Source organism: Rhamphochromis sp. 'chilingali' (genome assembly GCF_963969265.1).
Source record: "Rhamphochromis sp. 'chilingali' genome assembly, chromosome: 10".
In the NCBI taxonomy this organism is placed as follows: domain Eukaryota; kingdom Metazoa; phylum Chordata; class Actinopteri; order Cichliformes; family Cichlidae; genus Rhamphochromis; species Rhamphochromis sp. 'chilingali'.
In genome coordinates this window covers 25,324,358-25,348,016 of record NC_137937.1, presented here as the reverse complement: position 1 = coordinate 25,348,016, position 23,659 = coordinate 25,324,358, and the positions used below count along the sequence as shown (strand labels likewise).

General features: G+C 41.3%; 2 protein-coding genes across 7 annotated transcripts in view; one reads left to right on the top strand and one right to left on the bottom strand.

The window, feature by feature from the left end:
- fancc (FA complementation group C) overlaps window positions 1–8,504 on the top strand; it is a 33,185-nt gene extending 24,681 nt beyond the window's left edge. The window contains exons 12-15 of one of the 2 annotated variants that reach the window (XM_080892969.1): window positions 409–508; window positions 3,760–3,934; window positions 4,743–4,955; window positions 7,454–8,504. In XM_080892969.1, coding sequence (XP_080749095.1) covers window positions 409–508; window positions 3,760–3,934; window positions 4,743–4,955; window positions 7,454–7,606 — 641 coding nt within the window. In that variant the 3' untranslated portion in view covers window positions 7,607–8,504. Of the gene's footprint in view, window positions 1–408; window positions 509–3,759; window positions 3,935–4,742; window positions 4,956–7,444 lie in introns of both variants that reach the window. The other variant, XM_080892968.1, reaches the window with a different exon arrangement.
- Window positions 8,505–8,796: 292 nt separating this feature from the next.
- Window positions 8,797–23,659, bottom strand: part of aopep (aminopeptidase O (putative)) — a 92,158-nt gene continuing 77,295 nt past the window's right edge. For 4 of the 5 annotated variants that reach the window (XM_080893639.1, XM_080893642.1, XM_080893641.1 and 1 more), the window contains exons 16-18: window positions 20,498–20,584; window positions 20,260–20,408; window positions 8,797–10,041 (exon numbers count right to left, since the gene is read on the bottom strand). In XM_080893639.1, coding sequence (XP_080749765.1) covers window positions 20,268–20,408; window positions 20,498–20,584 — 228 coding nt within the window. In that variant the 3' untranslated portion in view covers window positions 8,797–10,041; window positions 20,260–20,267. The remainder of the gene's footprint in view (window positions 10,042–20,259; window positions 20,409–20,497; window positions 20,585–23,659) is intronic. The other variant, XM_080893643.1, reaches the window with a different exon arrangement.

Below are 23,659 nucleotides of genomic sequence, written 5' to 3'. Positions count from 1 at the left end.
ATAAATTTATCTATGAAGATCTCTTTTTGGATTCAGTGAAACTGCTGTGCCATTTTTGCTGTATTTTGACTTTCAATAGACCAAATAATTTTCCCGTAAATGTAGAAAATAGCTGGCAGATGAATCAATAATTAATATAATTGCTGGTTGCAGCAGTTTGCGGTGTTATGGGGAATTAAATGTTGGAGTCACATTTTGATTCTTGGGTTATTGTAGTGCTACATTTACCACACACATATTTCAGTAATATAACTTTTCTAATAATAATAATAAACTTATTTTTCATTATTCTTGAATGGTTAGTTCAAGATTGACTTAATAGTTAGCTTTGGATCAGTGGATTGTAAGAAGCGATTATTTGTGCAACAAGCCATCATTATGTCATTAAATCTGAATCTGTTCTTGCAGAGATGCCTCAGGGGGCTTGGAGAAATCACCTGAACTGGCTGAGCAGCTCATTACAGAGACTGACAGAGGAGGAAGAGGAGGGAGACGGCAGAAGCACCAGGTTAGAGTGAGAATGGCTCGCGGAGAGAATGTGTTAATGTGTGCCTGCTTCCACCACCCTACTGAATGCCTGTGCGGTGTTCTTATTTCCATTAGCTCTTGTTGAGGGGGTGGTTAGTCAGATATTTTTCCCTTGCCTCACAGTACAGAGGTCCTGGAGGAGTGCGTAGCTTCTCCAAGCATTCATTAGAGGCTATTAGCTTAGGAAAGAGAGAACTGTGGAGAATACAAGTGAGTGGGAAAATGAGTGGAGAAGAAGTGGATAGAGTAGAAAAAAGATATAACGAAACAGAGAAAAGTAGACTATTTAGTCTGGGATTCATGAAAAAAGAGAATAGGGGTTTCTGATTAAAAGAACATCAACTAGGTGATGTCGTGGAGATGGAGACGGATGACTTGATGCCCTTCAGCTGCGGTTTTTAACAGGGCCCATTATCCCCACTGTCGCCTCATTCTGGAGTTGAGTGCAAAATTCCCAAAACATTGTTCGGAGCCAGCGGTGGGAAAGTAGTGTGTTGTGTTGCTCCAAGCAAAGTTGCAGCTGCCAAGGCCCTGCAGAGGGCTGCTGCTGTTCCTATTTGGAAGCCAAGTGGAGAGAGGGAAGATGAGGAGGAGAGCTCTAATGATGGTATTAGGGAAATCTGAGAACGAGATCCTTATCGCTCTTCTGACTTGAAGTCATTCTTGCTGTTGCAGCTGTGAAGCTCTGTTCGCTCTGTTGTACCACTTTGTCTGCCCAAATCTCAATTTCTTTGCCAATATTTCTTCTTTCTCTTTTTACTTTTAGGTTTACGGTTCTCATTTTTTATAAAACATTAATCTAACGAGAAGCAGCTTGCCTACAATATGAACTTGTCTACGAATGATGAGAAAATACAGAGAATATTGATACCTTTCAAGATCATAACCATCAGCTGATTGGTTTGGACATCAAAGGACATCAGACCTTGTTGCTAATTACGCAGAGCCCATCACGAATCGTGATGGCTGAATGAAGGTTTTCTAGTTTTGTACAAATGTAGTAGTTTGAGGTGTTGTTTATGATGCTCATCAATAGATCAGACAATGACTTAGATCTGCATCATCTGCATTTAAGTCGCTTTGATCTTCCATTGATCCTGTCAATGGGGGTGTGCTAATTTCCATGGCAGGGACTCAGTTGTGGTTCATTCATAAAGTCCTAATGAGTCAGTTGACAGCCTGCTATCAGAGTTTTTTTTTCTGCTCTACACTGAACACCAGATTGTTTTAGTATAATTTTGCTCAGTTGCCATCTCAGTTTGACAGCATGTATTTAAAACAACAACAACAAACAAACCATCTTCTCTTCTTTATGGCCACTTTTTTTCAATGTTTGGAAAGCAGCCTGGGTATAAATTGTTAGGCTGACAGTCAGCAGTTGTATTTTCCACCAGGACTTTGGGGAAGGCTTTGTAGAGGGGAAAGTTGTACATATTCACACAAATACCTCGGAAAAACTGAGACTAAGTTGTAGATTAAGTGCCAAGCTATTAACAAACTGAACCAGACCACCCAACTGGATCAGCAGCTCCTGTGGAAGACTGTACTTCCCCAGTTGTCTCAGGAAGTACATCCTCTGCTGGGTCTTTTTGAGGATGGAGTTGATGTTGGTCTCCCACTTCAGGTCCTGGGAGATGGTTGTACCCAGGAACTTGAAGGTCTTCACAGTTGACACAGGGCTGTCTGATATGGTGAGGGGGAGCAGAGTTGAGGGATGTCTCCTGAAGTCCACTGTCATCTCTACAGTCTTAAGAGTGTTCAGCTCCAGATTGTGCTGACTGCACCAGAGTACCAGCCGCTCAACTTCTTGCCGGTATGCAGACTCATCACCATCTTGAATGAGGCCAATGACAGTGGTGTCATCTGCAAACTTTAGGAGTTTGACAGCTGAGTTCTTGGAGGTGCAGTTGTTAGTGTAGAGGGAGAACAGTAGTGGTGAGAGGACACATCCTTGAGGGGCACCAATACTGAGGGACCGGGTTTCAGAGGTGATCTCCCCCAGCCAAACTTGTTGCTTTCTGTCTGTCAGGAAGCTGGTGATCCACTGACAGGTAGCTGGTGACACGCTGAGCTGGGAGAGTTTGGAGGAAAGAAGTTCAGGCACAATGGTGTTAAAAGCCGAACTAAAGTCCACAAACAGGACCCTGGCATAAGTTCCCGGGCGGTCAAGGTGTTGCAGGATGTAATGCAGCTCCATGTTCACTGCATCATCCACCGACCTGTTTGCCCGGTAGGCAAACTGCAGAGGGTCCAGCTGGTGGCCTGTAATGTCTTTCAGGTGGGCTAACACCAGTCGTTCGAAGGATTTCATGACCACAGATGTTGACATAGTTGACATAATCAGTCATGAATTTTTAAGCATAAATGACCAGCATGTAGGATTTATTGGCATCTTGCAGTTTGGTTGCAGATTGCAAGCAACTAAATACTCTTCCTTCACTCCTCCCTTTCCAAGAGTGAAGCTAAGCCACACAGGAAAGCTCTCTCTATATATATATCCAGTTGGTGCTCTGTCCACTTTGGGCTCCTGTAGACATATTGCTGGCACAACATGGTCTACTTGATGGAAGAGTTTTTTTTTTTTAGCTTACAAAAAAAAAAAAATAATAATAATAATAATGGATTGGATTTATATAGCACTTTTCAAGGCACCCAAAGCACTTTACAATACCACTATTCATTCACTCTCACATTCATACACTGGTGGAGGCAAGCTACAGTTGTAGCCACAGCTGCCCTGGGGCAGACTGACAGAAGCGAGGCTGCCATATCGCGCCATCGGCCCCTCTGGCCAACACCAGTAGGCGGTAGGGTAAAGTGTCTTGCCCAGGGACACAACGACCAGGACAGAGAGCCCAGGGATCGAACCGGCGACCTTCCGGTTACAGATGCGATTCCCAACCCCCTGAGCCACGGTTGCCCCAAAAAAACTTCTACTTACAGGTGATTATACACTAATTTAAACATAATCGTGAATCCTATACTTCTTCTAAGCTACAATTCCCCCTAAATCCTACAAACTGTTGGTTTAATATAACTGATGGTGTTTGCTATTGAATTATTCATTTTTTTAAAAAGAAATTGTACCCTGTGAGGTATGTGTTCATATAATATATGTTCTCTCATGTGGTACAGTGTCTTTTCGGTAACAAATCACTTCCCAATGATACCCACTGTTCATGAAGGGTTCTACTTCTGCTGTTAAATGCTGCTTCTCCTAATGTCCTGCAGGGGGCACCACAACGTGTTTGAGGCCTGGTTCCTGCTGGTTCAGTGTGCCCACTGGGTACAGGTGGCTGTCCAGCTGCTGGTCACATCTGGGACTGAAGATGGTGATCCCTTTCTGTGGCTGTTGATATTCTACCACTACCCCACCAAGAGGTGGCACCACAGAGCTTCACAGCTGGTGAGTTTTTTTTTTTTTTTGCATAAATCATTTTAATCTAGTTATATGAAATCCAAAATTTTCCACTTAAATAATTGCTTAGTAAGTGTTGAACTGATCGATGCAGATATTTCTGCCCCGTCATTATAAACTAAGAAGGCAACCGGGGATCTTCTTAAATAGACTTTGTTTGAAAACCAGTTTGTTCCAACTATTTCTCTTCTTTTACCAACACTGCGGCAGCTAAGTGCTTCAGCATAACTCGGCAACATAACATCGGGGATAGTCTGTTATTTGCAGGTCTGTTGTTGTTGAAAGCAAAAGAAACAATACAGAGGGGCAAAAAACGGAATAACACATTAATGAATTAATTATGGATGACCCCTAACTGAGAGGGAGGGAGTGAGACAGTGGTGAAGAGAGGGAGAGAGATATAGATGAGAGGGCTGGGTGGAAAGGGTGATGTAGTATTGATTTCTCAGTGAGTGTCTGGGCCAGCTTTGCCTGAGTTTTACCTCTCTGTCTCTTGCTTGTCCGCCTCCCATCATAACCCTTGGAGACTCCACCATCTCCTCTACTACAGTTGTACGTTCTTCTCTGCTAGGCTTTCTTGTTGTCTCATTTTTGAATTAGCAGTCTGTTTGTCATTTATTTTTTTACATGAAAGACACCAGAAGACCCGTTAAATCTGACTTGGTTGAAATTGAGCATGCTCTCTTTCTTTCTTTCTTTCTTTCTTACTTTCTTTCTTTCTGTCTTTCTTTCTTTCTTTCTTTCTTTCTTTCTTTCTTTCTTTCTTTCCTTTCTTTTTAAACATCTTTCCCACCAGGCACGGGCCAAAGAAGCTTGGAACCACATACGCACTCTTTTCTCAGGCGCAGCTCATCCTCTTCCCAGCGACCGCCTGCAGTCACTGGGCACGCTGGTTTCACCACAACCTGAGCAGCAATCATTTGCTCCATCATTGACTGTCAGCCTTTTGGTTAATGTTGCCGTTTTCTGCCAGCTACCACCAAGTGGCTCGGCAGAGGTTTTACAGGCGGTGAGGAAAACTGTTTCTCTTCTGTCATTTTCAGATTATTGTTCCATCCAGTTCTTATTAAATGCAAAGCTCAGTATGCATAATGCTTGAAATGCTGGACCTTAGATACAAGCTACTGACAAAGAAATGCTTCAAAGGGTCCATTTTATAGAGAAAGATGTTAATCATTTCGGCCCTCCTTTCATGCTGTATTCAAGGTTTGATCTGAATGTTCTGCAAATGAAATCCATTTAAATCAGGAAACATACATAATTAAAACCTGGCTAGTTTTCCCCTCAAGGTTGTGTCCTTGGGACACCTATAGACTACTTCCACACCCTCTGCTAGTTTTCAGAAGGTTGACCAGTCAAACTCGTGCAAGCTCCTGTGTCAAACTGGCCCAACGTCCATGTCCAAGGTCATTGCAGTAATGATAATTAGGTCTCAGGGATAGGTGGAAGGGTCCAGGAATTACTGGCTACACCAGCACAGTCTTAGCCCACCACCCATTCAAGCTGATGGGTGAACATTTTGACACACTGGATCATCTCAGATACATAAGTACGAGTGCAAATGATTGGTCTGAAAGAAGGTGGTGGTCCATAGAAACTATTTTATGTTGACAGCTGTTTTTTAAATGTGACTTTCTTTAACTCATTCACTCACACAGACACACACAAAAAGTAGGTACACCAGCACTTTGCATAACCTACTGGGTTGGAGGGTTCAGTGTCCTGCACCGGTCTTTTTTTCTACAATTTCATTGTACATGTACAGTGACAGTAAAGTGCTTTTCTATTCTAATCTATTCTTGGACATTTGGACAGGTTGAAACATGGATCAGATGCAGCCATCTGAGAATATTTCTCGATTCTCTTTTTGACAAAGTCAATCCTGTGGCAGGTCTTTAAAGCCTCTAAAACATATATGAAGTCTGTCATCTTTATTATGCTTTAAAAGTGTAAAGTTTGGAGAAATGTGACATGTAATTCCCAATAGCAATACCAACACTTTGGGAATGTGAATCATTCCTAGTATTTAATGCCTTTCAATCCCGATCACAGATCTGAGTGCGTTTTGTATAAAAATGGGCAAATACTTATTTCAAAAGCTTGCCTTACACTATTAACTATTAGAAAACAGTTATATGTTTAGAAAATATTTATTTTTAAAATTATTTTCTTTTTTTAAGCACAAATACCCTAAAACACCCCCGTTCATTCAAGTTCAAGTTCATTTGCTAATATAAGTCATTAAAAAACACAAACTTGTTCATTACTGTTGTACAGCCTTAATAGTAATATTCTACATTAGATGTTTTTCCCCCTATTAATACATTTTTATATATATATATATATATTTTTTTTTACGTTTAAAGTCTGAAATAAAATAAATTGTCCCACATTTGTCCGTCCGTCCTGTTACTCTTACCAGTCTTTTTGGATAGCTCCCCTCTATTGGTCTGCTAGTTACATGACTTACAGTAAGTTGTATTAGTGTTTTGGAGGGAAATCCTCTATAAAAGCCAGAGTAAACATCAATCTTTCATCAACCGTTTCCCCCCCATGTTTCAGAATGGTTCACAGATGCGTTAAAGCATAACCTGTTCACCCTGTTACCCTTATTTACAGTGTAAACAGATATTCTTTTGTAATTCCGATCACATGGTTCATAAACATGTTAAAAATAATGTTTATGGTCTTCATTTGCTAGCCTGTTGTGCATCACATGAGGAATAATGGTTGATTTAAGAATAAAACGTCCACCCTGTTACTGCTTTCCACAATAAGAGGGTGGATACACAGTAATGGGCAGGTAGATCATTGGTGTGATATGTACATTTCTGTGTGTATTTGAAATGTATTCAAAACCATGAGGTGAAAAGCTGTTTAGTTTGAATAATCTTTTTCCATATTTTCGTATCTAAACCCCAAAACATCTTAGGCAGCAACACTGTCCATGTAAAGGAAGAATATTAAAAATTAGGTTTGCTAATTGGAGATAAAATAAACTGACATGATTGTATTTCTATTTTTTATATTATACCTTGTATATAAAATAAAACTTATAACAAAGTCAAAATGTATAAATGGCAGTGGTTGCTGTAGCTGTTGTCATGATTAAAATAAGCAAGCATGACGTGAGGCTTTATTTTGAAGTACTTGTACGTTATCATTTCTTTGCTTAACTAAAAAGTTATTTTAGTATTTCATTTTTATGTGTCTCATATGCATCAAATCTAATGATGTAACATGTACTTTAACTTACGTGTGAATGTGGGAAACACAAGATTTTTCTACACGTTCCAATATTAAGAATTATCTGGTGTCATATTATAAACGTGAAGTCAGGTTTCTTTATGATTATGCCCATGAGACGAGATTTGGTTTTTCTGGTGATGATTTTTGGCCCAGTCACGGCAATAACTGTTTTGTGTGTGTGTGTGTGTGTGTGTGTGTGTGTGTGTGTGTGTGTGTGTGTGTGTGTGTGTGTGTGTGTGTGTGTGTGTGTCAGTCCAGGTGGTGGATCAGTCTGGTCTGCTTGATGAAGCAGCATGTGTTCTCAGCTCACTGGAGCTCAGACTAAACGAAGGATGCTGTTTATCAAGAGACACAGTTCATCTAAGGATCAAGGAACTTCAAAAGACGATAACGCAAATGCATTCAGAGTGAGCAATAGGCACACACGCACAATTACATACCAAATTGTACAAAACCACGCAACTGTGAGCTCATCCCTGGGCTTTTAGCTCGTTTGCAGAATAACAAATAGCCATGTTCTCTTGTTGATATACCGTGGAGCGGTGACAGGACTGTGTCAAAACAACGGAGCCAGGTCACAGACATACGCACACAACAAACAACTGCCGAGGCCCACAAGGACACTCTGCGTGACAGATCACGCTGCATAGCAGCAGCAGCTCGTACGACGTGTCAGAGTCCTCCCACTCTCATAATTGCCTCACAATATAAATCCTTCATGCTACACATGCCGACTGTAAGACGTAGGTTTGTGGGGAGGAAAGCCAAACGCCAGTTATCGTCGTGTAATTACTGTTTCTGGCTTGAAAAACATGCTCCAACAGTGCTGAGTGTATGATAAATGTAAATGATTAATGTCACTCATGCAGATATTTCTGTATGTACTTGTACTGTATGTAAATAGCTTTATTGTTTGTAAAGCTCAAGGTCTAGGTCACATTTGATTTAAAACTGGAAGCAAACGGTGCTTTTAGATTACACTTACTGTTACTACTAGCTGACTGCTGGAGTTGGATAGAATGTAAACAAATACATGTGCATGTATTTATGCAAACTATGCATGTATAGTTTGTAGAATAATTAATTTTTGGCTTCTTTCATTATTCAGGAAATAGTTTTTGTTGTATGATGCATCATTCAAATGAAAAATTAGTGATTTCTGGAATTTGTGCGCTTAAAAATGTCATTGAACCATTAAGTATTAGCAGAACATTAGTGCTGCGCTGTTTTTTGTTATTTTTATGCTCTGGATTTGTGAAACAAAAGATATACATCCTCATATTAATCAATTAAATGCACTTGTTATGAAACACCTTATTATAAGTCTCCTCGCCTTCTTATCCTCTGCATGTCATAGTGGGACATAAGACCACATCAAGTTCCCTCCACGCTGAGCTTCCCTCCAGGTGTAGCCCATCTCCTGTAGCTCTGCCGCAACATTTCTCCTCCAGGTGGTATGGAGTCTGCCCGGCTGTAATAAGTGTCTCGGATATGTAATTTACATATAAAATCAGTGTAACATCTACGAGTGCCTGACTAATCTTCAGCTTTTCTCTGTTTTGTCTCTAAAACAAAAGCTGTAAACGGATTTTTAACAAAACATCATTTTATTTTAACATAAACAGCAAATACAAAAAAATCAATTATACACAAACAGGTTTGCCGTTAGTATCTGCAGAGCAGCACATGTAGAAATGCCCTGAGAGTTGCCTGTTTCAATACAGGAAAAAAACTCGAAAAACATTACTCACCTCAAAGAATTTCCAGTCTAAACTCCAAAGAACCGAATCGTGACTTTAGACTAAACAGACTCACACTTACACACACACCTACACAAACAGACACTAACAGCAGCTCAGCTTGGATGAACATGCAGTGACTTTTCCTTGAAATATGTTTTGTTTTGTTTTTTACATAATTACATTATTTCTTTTCTATTTTCTCTTTCCACACCAACAATACAACATCTCATAATGAACAGATTGTATAGTTATGGGTTACAATTCACTTTTCAATTCACTTTTTTTCCTACATTTAAATAGGAGAATGAAATTGGATTAACTGACTGGTGGGAAATCAGCAAACAGTCAAAAATTGAGCCAAATTTGACGGATGAGGTTAAACGTTGTCCGTACAAATATTTTGTGTGTAACTGAGTCATCTAAAGCTGTTAATCAATTTATTCATTAACCAAATATATTAAAATGTGCAGAACTTTCCATTTTACTGGTTAACAATTTCCAGTCACTGGCATTGTACATTAACCCTCTGAGATCCAAGTTGCAATTAGTTCTAAAAAGCACGCCACTTCCAAAGATGCATAAATGCATTGAGTTGCTGTCATATGATTGGCTGATCAGAAATCTGCTTTTAGAAGCAGTTGAATGGGTGAACCTAACAAAGTGGCTGTCTTGGCAATCATAGAATAAAGACAATAGAGACTCTATACAGACCCATCACACATTATGTCTTATTTTACACAAATATCTGTTTCTTTTTTCATATGAGGGGATCGGGATTAACACCTTTGATGACTCAGTCCTCAGAGGGTTAATAAAATATGAATAATTACTTCAGCTGACCAGCAAGTATACCAGCATTCAAGCCTCCAGCTGACTAATTGTGCACATATCTAGCACATACCAGCTATTTCTTAGACTTGAATGAACAGAACTGCTGTGCTCCAAACTTTGCCAGTTGGCCTTAGTTGCAGAGCATGAATACAACCCTCTGGTTTTCACACTGCTGAGCTATTCTGCAGCATCCAGGCAAACGAGCAGGTGAGTGCTGGACTCTCGTGCGGCTGCTGTGCCAAACTCCTGTCCCTCCTGTCTGTAGTCAGCAACCTGGAAGAAAATGAAGAATATGTTCACACAGGAGCCTTACAGAACATTTGGTAGATGCTTACAATGCTCTAACGGGTTATCTATGTGGTGTGAAGACAAACACACAATGCAGGTTTTAGTCTAGTCTAAGGAATCCAACGCAGGTGTCATTGGCTAAGATGCAGGACATACAAGTAGAAAATATTTCGATTAAATAAAACACATTTTTATATCCTAAAAAGACATTTTTCCGTTTGCTCTCAATGTCACCAAGTTCAAAATCCAAAATATTCAACAAAAACAACGACAACAGTACATTTAAAGTGTTAACCAATATCTTTCTGCAGCCAGGTTTACCAAGAAGTCCCAGGCCTATCACACAGATGTTTTTTTTTTTAAATACATTTGCTCCCAAATATTTCTTCACCTGTTAATAAAACGATGTAGAGTATTCTCTTAAAAAAATACAATGCATTTAATCTGACTCCAGCGCCCCTGCTGTGTGGAAGCTGCCGTCCCGCCATGGATCGATCGTATTTCTAAACCCCCAAAACTGTTCCATAACTCATATCTTTCATGTGACGTCCGTTTGGTTCTGCTCTGGTGGTGAGTGGACTGGATTCCTGTTCCTGCTGAACTGAGCCAGTGATTCTGTAGGACTGATTATCAGCTCAGTAGGCACAGAAATCCAAGCCCAGATCTCTCGTTCTCACTCCATCTCTCATCAAGTGCTGGCTACGAGCATTGTTTTTTCCCTTTGTAATGAGGCAAAAAGCAATTCCAACTCAGGTAGCATGTCGAGCAGCGTTCCACCCACTTTGCTAAACCCACGAGAAAAACCGTACAGCTGACACTGTTGGATTTCCCCAGCTGTTGAACGTTGCGGCTCGCATGGTTGAAACTTAACAAGTGTCAGCGAGGCCACCGATAGATGGTGGGAGCTGGCACAAATTAAGTGTACATTTTTGACATTCAAAGAAAAAAACTACAAGGGTACTTTGAGTGTCTGATCATAAAAATAGAAATTTTAAACCCATCAAATCCACATTCCACTCCCTGCTTGCGATGAGCATCTGTACTTGGTTCAAACTGCTTATCCTTTGAAATGGAATTCAATGCTTCAACTCCCTGAAATACACTCGATGTTCAACAGCCGATCAGTCGAGTTTCACATGCATGAGGAGAAGAAAATGTGGGCGTTGTGGGGCGAATAAGTTTATTTTCGGTCTCTTTATACAATGTTGCTTTGTCCTTTGATGTGCAGAGGACCATTTCCTTCCCATTAGAGTGTAATAAATCACCTTTTGGATACGGGCTCTGATGGCAATTCCTCTCTTTTACAGGCCTTTGATGGTCATTATTCTTTTAACAGGCCCTAAATATAGGTCTAAAAATGGCAGGCTCCACATGGCCCTCATTTCTAATTCACACATCTATCCTCGTTTAGCCGCCATTTTCTCGTTGTTAATATAGAGCGCTGTAATGCCTCCTCACGGCTTCCATTCCAAAAAGACTGACCGGTTTTAAAATACATTTTCAACCATCTGTCACTGTTTTGATCAGGGAGCCGTTGGTCCAGAATAGTATAGATTTGCATTACAATTAGCTGGATAAAAAGTGGACTCTGGCACACACTACACCCACATCTGATCAGAGGTTATACTGCAAGTTAAACTATAAAGTCAGATTCACTCTCTGCACATAGCCCAGCTGCACAGCTGATGGGCGCACTTCATTTTGTGGAATTCATTTTTCTGAGATGCGTTTTGTTCACATATTGTTGTATAACCCGTTCAAAATAACTATTTTTTGTGTTATTTGAAGTAGGACTGAGTTTTACTGATCATTCCGTTGGAAGAAGTTGCAAAGGAAAATATAGTCGTCCATGATAAGCTTCATACCGTGCGTGCATTGTGTTTGTATAGCTTATCTTGACTAATTCAGGAACCTTCTCTCAGTCTAAGGAACTTGGAAAGAAAACCTTCTCTCAGCACTCCCCATGATGCTTGAAACAAAGCGTGTGTAACACAGCTAAGAATTCCTGTTTTTCATGTTATCAGTGGGGGTTTCGCAGGATCACAGCTTTTTTGTTTCTCCCATCTCAGACAAAACAATAAGACGTGTATATCGCCACATTAAATCTACTGGAGGAACTCAATACAGAGAAGGGGAGACCTAAAATATTGGAAAGACCTTGAAATCACTATCAGCGTTTCCATCTTTGAGGCCTCGGTCTTGTTTTCTCTCCACAGCGTGGAAATGTGTGAGAATCGGTCTGCTTTATGGGTCTCTGTATCTCTGCTTCCTCGGGCTGAGATTAGATCAAAAATCAATACATATCAGCCTGGGATGCCCAGACAGCACTTTTGGCTGCCAACGTGATTTTAGGTTAAACCTGAGGCACTTAAACTTCTTAAAGGATCATTTTTGAAAAAGGGATTTTATGATGGCCCTGTCAACCTTTTTAAAAGAAGTTACCCAGCTTTACCCCAACATGACTGATAAGTTAAATGAACAGTTATTTGACTTCACACTGATGCCACTCGATATGAAGCCACAGCCAGCAGCATGGTTAACTTATGCCTAATATAAAGAATGAGAACGACGCCGGCGGCATATCAGCAGGGTGTCACTGCGGGTGCTCAGCGGCCGACGGAGACTCCAGGAAGCAACTGCACCTAGCCAAGAAACCGTCTCTCTCATATAATCCCCTGTAAAACCGAAAAGTCAGTTTATAGCAGAGTAAATAAACAAAATGAATGACTCAGCTTTAGAGGATTTCGCAGCCTATCCTCACGCTCCCTTTTCAGGCCTGTGCTGAGTTCAGCTTTGGCTGCTGGCTTCCTATCAAGCAGGCAGTTATGAGAGCGGTATCAAGCCCCGCTTTTGAGTTTGGGCAACGCAATTCACAGAATGTTTACAAAAAAAATGTTTACAAAGCAAGACGCCAAATCTAAAACCCATGTTACACGCTAATTCCAAACAGGTTTCTATGCAGTATGTTCACACGGGAAAACTTGAAACATGAAACCGTGCTTCAGGTGAAAGCACGTCTTCAAATGTATCAAATGTCTAAAGTTTTATGGTCACCTGATCGTCACACCTTGAGTGGAGACTTTTAAAAAAGGCTCTGAGGGTTATTAGAAAGGCTTAAATTCATTTTTTTCACCTATAGCCTGCAGGAAGTATTAAGTCAGTGTCTCACAATGGCCTATTAATAGTTTATTTTACATCTGTTCATTTCATCCATCAATTCTGTGCCACTTTTTTGAGTCCAAAGTCTTGATTTCAATCATATTATTGCCTTGTATTATATAGTACTCGAATATGCTGAGGGTGTAGTTAACGCAGCATCGATGGTGATGAGCCTGATGATGGTAGCCGTTGCTTAAGGACTGATGAAATATCTGTCGGCACCATTAAGCAGAGTTTGGGTCTCCCCAGACCTCATTAGTACCTCAAGTACACTTTCTCTCCTGAGATACTCTCACCTTCTCTAGAACTATAAAGCGTGCAACTGGCATCATCTGCAGGATTATCTCTTCTACTACGCAACTAAAAGGAGATAGAAGCAGAGGGGTGGAAGTACGGAGCAGGGAGGGAAAGATGAAAGGAGGAGAAAGAACAACAGGCAAAGCAGGAGAGCGAAACGTGGCGCTCATTAGTAATCCTGCGCAGTGTTTTGAATTTGCGAAGGGGGTGCTTGCGTGTTTAATTCTTCTGAGCGAGGTCGTCTCAGTGGAAAGTTTTTCCAGACATGCAAGAGGAGAGCTATTGAGAGCAAAAGCAGTGAGATAAGGGGAAAAAGAAAAGTGAAATGAGATTTTAAACAAATTAAAATAATTTTAAAAAGGTGCAAAAAGATGCAGAACAATCAAGCAATGAGCGGGAAAACGTCTTAAAACAGAGAAGGGGAAGGGAGTGTTGTATAAACACACATTTGATAATTGAAGTAGGAAAATTAGGCCCAACTGTCCACACACGCACGTAACCGCCACTGTAAAAACTTTGTGGCACATTTTTCTTCTCTCTTCCTCCCACACCCATTTGTCGTCTCCTCTTTGTCTCCCTGTCTGGGTCATGCTCTCCTCAGGTGCAGAACTTAGCCACTGTGAACAAAGAGGGAATCAATCACTGTTCACCAATCAGCTAAGCTCTGTGTCTGGCTGGAGAGAGGATACAAAAACCTGTCCGACGTGTACGCGCTCTTACAAAACAGCTGCAGTGATGAGCTCCTTCATCACACTTTCCCCCTTTTTTTCCCTTCTTCTCCTCCAAATCACCAGCTCCTCAAACACAATCACACACTCAGATAATCAAGTCTTCTTTTGTTTGTTTTTTTGTTCCCCCCCCCACAAGTTTCTGGAGGACGAGTGTGTTTATGTATGTGTATAGGAGGGGCTGTGGTTGCCATAGCAGCCGACTGGGTCAAGGCTGTGTGGTAATCCCTGGCAATGTGATTTTATCATAAGTCACAAATCAGCACGCCAGGAACCCTCACAGCCCAGACATGAAAGAACAAGAGCTCCACTCTTATTTTCTCTAGTTACATCCTATATATATATATATATATATATATATATATATATATATATATATATATATATATATATATATATATATATATATATATATGATTTCAGCTTGTTTGTCTCTTTCAGACCTGTAGAACCTTGCTCTCTCTCTCTCTCGTACTATTTCCTTGGTCACCCCTCTCCTCGTCTCCCATTCGCCACGCTCGGCTAACCCGGCGATATGCCCCTCATTAAGCGGATCAAGAGGGATTCCAGAGGCATGTACCGGAGGGGGAAAAAAAGAATGAGGGAGTGAGCAGGGAGGGGGAAAAGAACTTGAAAAAAAGACAGGGAGAGACCACCCTTCTCTTTTTAAGGGTTGTGCTTTTTGGGTTTAGGAACACAGAGCAGGGAGTGAGCCTTGACAGACATGTTGTTTTCAGTTAAAACCCTCTCAGCCCGCCTCAGCCTAATCCCACTGTACTGTGGTCTGCGCGAGGGTGTAAAAGGGTACAGGGAGGAACTGTTCTACTTAAGAAAGGACGACGCTGGAACACAAAGTGAGCAGTAAAACATAAATCCGTCTCCCTACAGTGCGATATGAAAAAGCAGCGGGGAGGTCTGTTCATCCATCATTTTAATTGGTTAGAGATCTGGACCTTAGCTCAGTTGACCGGCGTGATCCGCTGATGTTTATGGAGGCTTGTTTGGGTCAGTCCAATGGGAAGGAACAATAAAAGTTAGAAAATTTGTCTCTAACTGCTTGTTTTCTTCTTCTATTGTTTCTTTTCTTCCTCACTTGTAGTAACAACCCACAGAGTGTCGTGAGGGATTGAATGATGACGAAACAGATCGGTGGGTACAGACAGATAGGCGCTGGACGTGTGCGTGTTGTACGTGTGTGTTAGACAGATTTATCAGGACTGAGCCAGATGCCAAGCACTTGTCGAGAAAGCCTTTCACATCCGGTGCAAATGCATAAAGCTTTCTCGGAGTGTGTGCGTGTGTGAAGATAAAAGCCCGTCTCGGTCATGGCTTAAAATAGGATGTAGTGCTGTAAGTCACTCAGGATGATGTGGACAACTGTTTAGCAGCACCTCGTGATGCATCCTGTGTTGACCGAGGTTGCTGACGCTTCCCCTGACCTTACACTTAGTGTAGCAACAAAGCTACCTGATGTGTGTGAATGAAAGGGTGGGGCATAAAGAAATGTGACTGGGTTTAGCAGTGTTTGTATTTTGCCTTAAAAGTAAATGTCAAATCTGAACAAATAAAAAGCCACCAAAAATCAGCAGCTTCATACTTGAACACTCGAGTTTCGGGTTTTTATTTTGAAACACATGGATTAGAAATCTCAATAAAATAAAATAAATACATAAATAAAAAACATAACTGGAAGATTTTATTTTAACCCTGAATTTGATAAGTGGATGGATGGACTTGCTACTGCTAATTGAAGGCTTTTATTTTGAAAATCCCACACATTTTAGAGCATATCTGTTTTCTTACTGCTTCCTGTCAGTCAGTGTAAGGTCTTTGTGGATGAAACTATTTAACCCTTGGTAAGTCTAAAAAAAAAGTACCCCTTATGAGGTCCTAGAGCCAAAAATCGACCACGCCATAAAAAGTGCTATAAAAAGATTATACATTAATATTTTTTTCCACTTTAAATTAGCCAATCTTTTAGACCTACTTCTCCTTGAAATATTCATGTCAAGTTTTAATTACATTTCGCGGATTTTAACCCTCTATATCCCGGTTTTGTCACATGAGCGCACGGCCGTTTTTGGCGAAAAAAAAGAAAAAATTAAATATTTTCCATAAAATACATTTGAAAGTTATATTTTATTGTACTTTTAATTAGGCCTTTAGATGGACTAAAGATTGGCACCAACAGTCATTTCGATCGCCTTTTTTTTTTTTTTTCAGGACCAGAAAATGGTCTCCAGGCGGCAAATGCTCCTCCTCTAGGCCGAAATAAGTGCATCTTGCCGGGGTACGTCGCGACGATTACCGGGGACGATCACCGGGGACCGCTTTTTCCAGCACACACGCCCGATACCACGTGACAACAAATACGTCATTTCCTGTTGACTAAAAAAAAAAAAGCACCCTCACACGGTCCTAGGGGCCGAAAATGGTCCCGCCCGATCAGCGGGCAAAGCCGCTGCTGCACGCCGGAAATGAGGCTTCATTTCCCGCAGGTCTCTCTAAGCAGCCCGCTGTTTTCCAGCCCGGGGTCAAATGTGGAGCAAGGGCGCCACCCGGTGGACAAATAAAAAAATTAAAATTCTAAGGCCTCTTCTCCAAAACAAAAACGAAACCTAAGCCGTCACCCAGATGTTAACGGTAAAAATCCTGCAGTGAAAAATAGCGTTTATAATGGGTTTCAATGGGGCGATTTATGGCTCTAGGACCTCATGTGGATGGCGGTTTGTAGCTTAGCCACTTTAAGATAATCTAATAAACGGAGACGGCAATTCTAAAGAAAAAAGAAAAAAAAGGGTTGGAAGGTTTGGCTATATTCTATTCAACACAGTGAAAATGGCCTAATATTAAAAAACGCTGTGGATGAAAAATGGCTGTAGGTCCTACAGAGGGTTAAATATGGTGAAAATGTGTGCAATCCCAAGCGGGTCAGTGTTGACATTGTGGAGGACTATAAATACCTTGGAGTACACATTGACAATAAACTGGACTGGGCTAAAAACACCACAGCACTTTACAGGAAGGGCCAGAGTCGTCTCTATTTTTTGAGGCGACTGAGGTCCTTCAACATCTGCCAGAAAATGCTGAGGATTTTCTATGAGTCTGTGGTGGCGGAGAGGCGGATGCTGTCCAAGATAAAGACAATGTTGGATAACACCTCCCACCCACTCCATGACATGTTGGTCAGTCACAGGAGCTCGTTCAGTGAGAGACTGAGATTACCGAAAAGCACCACTGAACGACACAGGAAATCATTCCTGCCTGTGGCCATCTCCCTGTACAACGCATCCACTTAACACACTGTTTGCTGCTACAGCTACACATGTTTCTTTTCCAACTATTTATTTATGAGTGACTTATGTATGTATGTATGTATATATATGTATATATTGTACTATTCTTAGTTAGCGTATTGTCTGTCTTGTCTTAATGTTGGTTTAAAATGGAGCACTGTAACAAAAAATAATTTCCCCCAGGGATCAATAAAGTATTCTGATTCTGATTCTGATAATCACGTTGGCTCTATAATCAGATTCAGTCGCTTGGCTGAGACACAGACTGAGAAGTTTTTGCAAAGAAAAACTATCAGAAGTGTCCTCCAATCAGAATGAGAGCAAGAGGAGATTCAAATCTTCCAATCAGATGATGAAATCCAAATAGATCCTAGCTTGTCAGCTATCAGCACCTGTTGACACCTGTGTCAGTTAAGCAGCAGTTGTGCAAAACTTCCCTCAGGGCCACCTCCAGAGAAACAGCTTATGAAGTCAAAACCATAACTCATCAACTTGGTGTAAAAACTGTGAGTGGCCCTCGAGGTGTGTGTGTGTGTGTGTGTGTGTGTGGGGGGGGGGGTCATTGTTTCTGTATTAAAATGGGTCACTTAGTTTATACTTTTCTCCAAAATTATAATGGATCTCTCTCAATCCATTGGATTGCAATCCCACTAATTAGAAGATTGTTGAGATTTTTAAGCTTTTAACAAACTATTTAATTTATATTTAATATTTTTTATTTTAATTTGCTTATTGCTTCCCTCCACTTTCTGCTGCTCATCTGGGGTCGGTCCTAGGGGAACACCGAGGCATTCCCAAGCTAGGCAGGAGATATACTCTCTTCAGCATGTCCTGGGTCTACCCTGGGGTTCTTTCCAGGTAGGACAGAGCACCTCACCCAAGATGCAACCTAATTAGATGCTCCTTCAATTTGGAGTCCCTCCCCAAGGACTGAGCTCCTCACCTTATTTCCTAGGGAGGACGCAGGCACCCTTCTGAGAAAGCTTACTTCCACCGCTTGTATCCACAATCTCATTCTTGCAGTCACTACCCACACAGTTCGTGACCAGGTGAAGCTAAGGGCGTAGATCGACCAGTAAATCGACTGTTTTCTGACTGGCTTCTGATGTCTTTGCTGGAGAGGAAATGCCATGGAGAAAAAGGATCGCTAGTCTAGACTCAAGGAGTAAAGACTTGGCTTCAACACACGGGTCTCGTTCTTTGCCAACCGAGCTATGGGAGCAACCACAGACCATACGGTTTTTAAGAAAACATCTAGTATTAGTTGTAGCCTGACAACACTGACAAGTTCGCTAAAACAGATAAGCTGCTATTTTGAGTAAAAATTGAACAAATTTTCACAAAGAATTACTTTTTCACGATCCAGCTTTTCATGCCTTTTAAAAACAGTAGCAAAATAATATCTTGTGTCCTTGTGGCCATAACTTCAATTCAGTTCAGTTATTTGCACTTTTAAAAGTAAAGCTATAATCTCAGGGTATTTCGCTTGAAAGTTAATAAGATTTTATAACACTATTCATAACATACTACAGCACTCTAATAATATTTTGAAGAATAGTTGGGTTGCTTTACTTCAACTGTCAACCCTAGATCCACTTAATTGCCTCGTCTCATTATTCATTATTAATGTCAGTAATAACAGGACTGTTATGAAAAGATCAGCAGCTTCAAAGAGCCCTGTCCTCTCTTCTGCTCCTTCTCTTCCTTCTTTCTCTCACTAAACCATTTTTTCCTCTCTCCTTCATTTAGAGTCAGACCAATGCACCCCTCACTGTACGGAGTCATCCAAAAGCCCAGTGGTTGACAGTTGTGGTTCTGCATACACACACACACGTACACGCAGGAGGAATTTCAGGGTCAACAGTATGAAAATGCCTCCACATCGAGTAGAGACCATCCTGAGCCCATCAGAAAATGCTCACTGACCCGTTCCCCCTCTCTCTCTTTTTTTCTGTCTTCCCTCTCATTTGTTTGAGGAACACATTCCCAAATTCCTTCTCTGACAAACACATCCTGACGGCGCTGCTGTGAAACCACGGAAAAGGCCCCATTCTAAGTGTACAAACACACATGTGCATACACACTCAATAAGCTCAGGAAGGAATGTGCAGTAAAAGTAGCCAAGTGACTCAAGTGCGGACTGTCCGCTGGGGTAGATGGAATCAGGATCAATTCAATACAAAGCTTTCTTTTACAGACTCCATTTCAGGCTAGAAGGTCAACTATGAGATAAAGATAGTGGCTTTGTAGCCGAGAAATATTTTAAAACTTCAAAAGATAACAAAGTATTGATTACTGGTTCTTTTTCCCGTGTATGGTTCAAGCAACTCACCAAGCTATTAAAGCATCCTGTTGCAGTCTGAGCTCCAAATAAAAAGCCACCAAATCCCTGAGCGGGTAACTTGTAATCTTATTTTATAAACCTAAGCAAATATAGTTTATATTTCTTATTTGGCTTGTTTGGAGAATTCCCACCATTCTGTGCCAGTGAAAGCCACTAAAATTACGATTAAACCAGAATTCCTCTGAGTTGAGGAGAAACCAATTATGCAATAATGAGAGCAAAAAAAGAAGATGAAAAAGGAAAACTAATTATGCTGTCGGAAAGTTTTCAGTCAGGTTAAATTTATTACATACTTTATCTCAGAACAACAGCATTCATAAAAATAAAAGCCAATATGTTTGACAGCATTTGGAATGAAGAACTGAAAATAAGACATCACCTCTGCTGTTATAGGACCATCTCCTCCACCACTCTGCGTGCCGATTGGTCCATCTCTCCCTGGACTAGTGAGAGGCAGTGACGCGCCAGAGCCTGCTGCTCAGGGTCCTCCTGAACCATCAGCTCCCCGTACAGATACACACCCATGGCCTGGAGCACACATACACAAAAAACTGTTTATTTAGTTTAATTTTTCTCAGGTTGAATCAGATAAAGGCTTCACAGCTGTGCGTATTTACTTGGTCATGAATCAGAAAGTGCTCCACATCTCCGTAAGCCTGAGCGTACGCGTGTTTGACCACAAGTTCACACCAGCGATGTCGGACCTGCAAACCAAGACAGAAGATTGTACACAGTAATGATTTTGAGGAACAACTGACTCCTAAACACATCTTATTGTAGTTTGTTTTTTTTTTGCATTCACCACTTTGACAGATATATTTTCCTGCTTGTAGCCAGTGAATTCAAACATGCGATTAACCAAAACAGCTCAAGCTGGGAGCCTGTGGACTGAGTCATCCACAATCGGACGTTTAATATATTTAATATTTAAGAAGACTGAGATGATTTTCTTCCCGAAACAGTCTAAAGTTCAAGTAAAAATTAAAAAGTTTGATTTAATTCCACATGTGCGTGTGTGTCGAGGTGTATTTCTACTGAACGCGTGCATGTGTGCACTTGTGTGCGCATGGAAGCTAACGCTTGGCCTTTCTTCCAGAGGATCAATAGGAGCTCTGTTGCCGCGGTTACAGGAGAGATCAGAGACTGGCTCTGTCCCTGCCTCAGCCATCATCCTTCATCATCTGCTCCGAGCGTGCACGTGAACATGTGCGACCGTGCATGGATCTGCAGCAAGTGCGTGTATGGATATACAGGCAGACACAGATGATAAAAGAGACAGAAGAGCGATTTGAAAAAGGAAATGTGGATGAAAAATGTTTTAAAGAACTGTCGCTACTTTAAAGCCTGACAGTTTCCCCTGGCTGATTTTTTTGTGGGTGTTTCAGTCTTCTCCATAACTATCTCAGCACACTCAGGATGATAAACTGGTCCTTTGGGCAGTACAGTGACCAAGCGTGGGATTTCTGGAGATTGATTCTATTTCAACACCTCAGGCTTTGGGCATTTCTAAAGGAGCAGTACAGATATTCATTTTGAGATAGTGTATTCTAGAAAAGAACCAATAGACTCTACCTTTTTTTTAAGCAGTCACACTCTTAATAGGAGTTTTTGGTTTGCTTGTGCAAATGTGGCCCTGGCCTCCACCTACTTGTGTAGCTTAAGAATGGAGTCGGAGCAATGCTCTATTTACAACCACATTCAAATCCTCACATTACCTCTGCAACAGACTAAATAAAGATGAGTTAAACAGGTCTCAGATGGGGCTTTGAAGTTGCTCTTTCATCCAGATTTTTAAAATCCTTTTCCATTTATTTTCAGCTTTATTCTGGAAGACAGTGAGAATCCCAGAGCAGAAAGCAAATTAAGAGTAATGCTCTTCTACCCCGCACTGGAACGTCTGCGTGCGTCTGCATTGGTGGGTGTGCGTGCATGAGCGTGTACAGCATGTGTAGCCTCTGGTGCCAGCCCTGCCCTTCTGGCCTGCGTAGCCCCGGCAGCTGTTCCCCGTGCTGGGTTACATTCCTGGGGAGAGCCCGGGGGCAGAGCAGCTGCCTGGTGCACCTCTCCTTACCCTCCTTTTTTTTTCTTCCCCTCCCGTTTCCTCTCGCTGGGCCCCTCTCTCTGACAGCACATGCAATTACACAGTGACATTCCTTCATTTATTACTGCAAACCTCCCCTCTCCCCCCCAAATCCTCCTCACAACCGAGGAACAGCGTCTGTGTGTGCGCTCTTATCACAATGAACAAACTTTCACGTCTCACACAAAAACACGCATGGAGCAAAGATGCGAATGCTCATACTGCATACCAGCATTTTGGGAAATATTCTCTTTCTTCACGAAGGATTTTCCCAAATTTTATACCAGTTCCATAAAAATGAAGCAAGGGGATGAGACAAATGTATACAAGAGAACCTTAGAGCTGCTATTAGGAGACCTTTTGGTAAAGCTAGTGTAACTGTGTATGTGAGTGGGATCTGGTTTTCTAACGACAAAATAAAAACTTAATGAACTATCCATTTATCTCTTTTCTTTGTAAATCTTTGCCTTTTTATCATTTTTTTTATACTACTTTAACCATTACGCTTTATTTATGTTGTTTGCCCAGTGGCATCTATTAAGTCTACAAGGAATTTCCCTCCCCTAGGTTTTTATTTTTGAAACTGGGGTGGGCTTTTTTTTGCCCATTTGAGGAGCTGTTTTTTGTTTCCAGTCTAATATGAGCCAGTGAAGTCCTTTGAAGTCCTTTGGATTAAAGCGCACAAATAAACTTGAGATTTACTTCTTTTTAGATGACCCTTGGTAATAACTCTTTTGCCTTGTTCTGTTGTCTCCTCTACTCGGCTCCGCATGTTCCCAGTTCTTGATGTGGTTTGGTGAAGTCTCCAGTGACTGCAGTAAACCTAATCCTAGCATCACGCTTGCACAATAAGGCCAGTTATAGTCTCAGATAATGCTCCATATGTGCATGTGCACTGTGGCGCAATTGAATTGCATGTTCATGTGCTCATGTAGCATCACACAGGTAAGGATCGATCTCATTAAGACTGATACCATTCTTCATAAGAGCACTTGAACAATTCCTTATCAATTTCCTGTGTGGGAACACAGTAAGCTTGTGCAGATTTTCAGCCTCACTGTTGTATTATCTCCTGTCTGTACGGAGTGTAGAAACTGTGTTTTTTAAGGTTTGCATGTGACTCAGGTGTGCAAAAGCTCTGCACCAATAAGTCTAACAATACACAACAAGGGATCTCACGTCACATGAGGCTCATATGAAAGGAAGAGGGCCACGCACTTGGTCTCATACATGCAAACACATGCCCCAGCTCACAGACACACTCGCACACATATTCATGGTCACTGACGCCATAGACAAAGCATTCCGACAGCACGCACACCAGTGGTCAGCCACGTATTTCCTTTCACTATTGTGTACATGCTTACGCAAATCACACACACACGGAAACTCAAGTTTGCATGCCAGTCTTGAAAGCACCTTTAGTCCAGACCTTTTAGTCTTCTGTTGCTTTGTGCAGCATCTCATGTGAACTTCACTCCACTTTGACTGTGTGAAACTTTGTTCGACCGCCCTCTGTGTTACATATATAACATGTAGTGTCATGCTGCTATATAAGAGGAACAGCTGGGGGTTTACTATAGGCTGCTAAGGGCTGATAATACACGTCTATCTTCAAGTGATCAATCAGTTGTTTCACAATGCATTCAGAGCCACGGCATTACTAACGGCCTTTTTAGAAGTCATAACAGCTATTCAT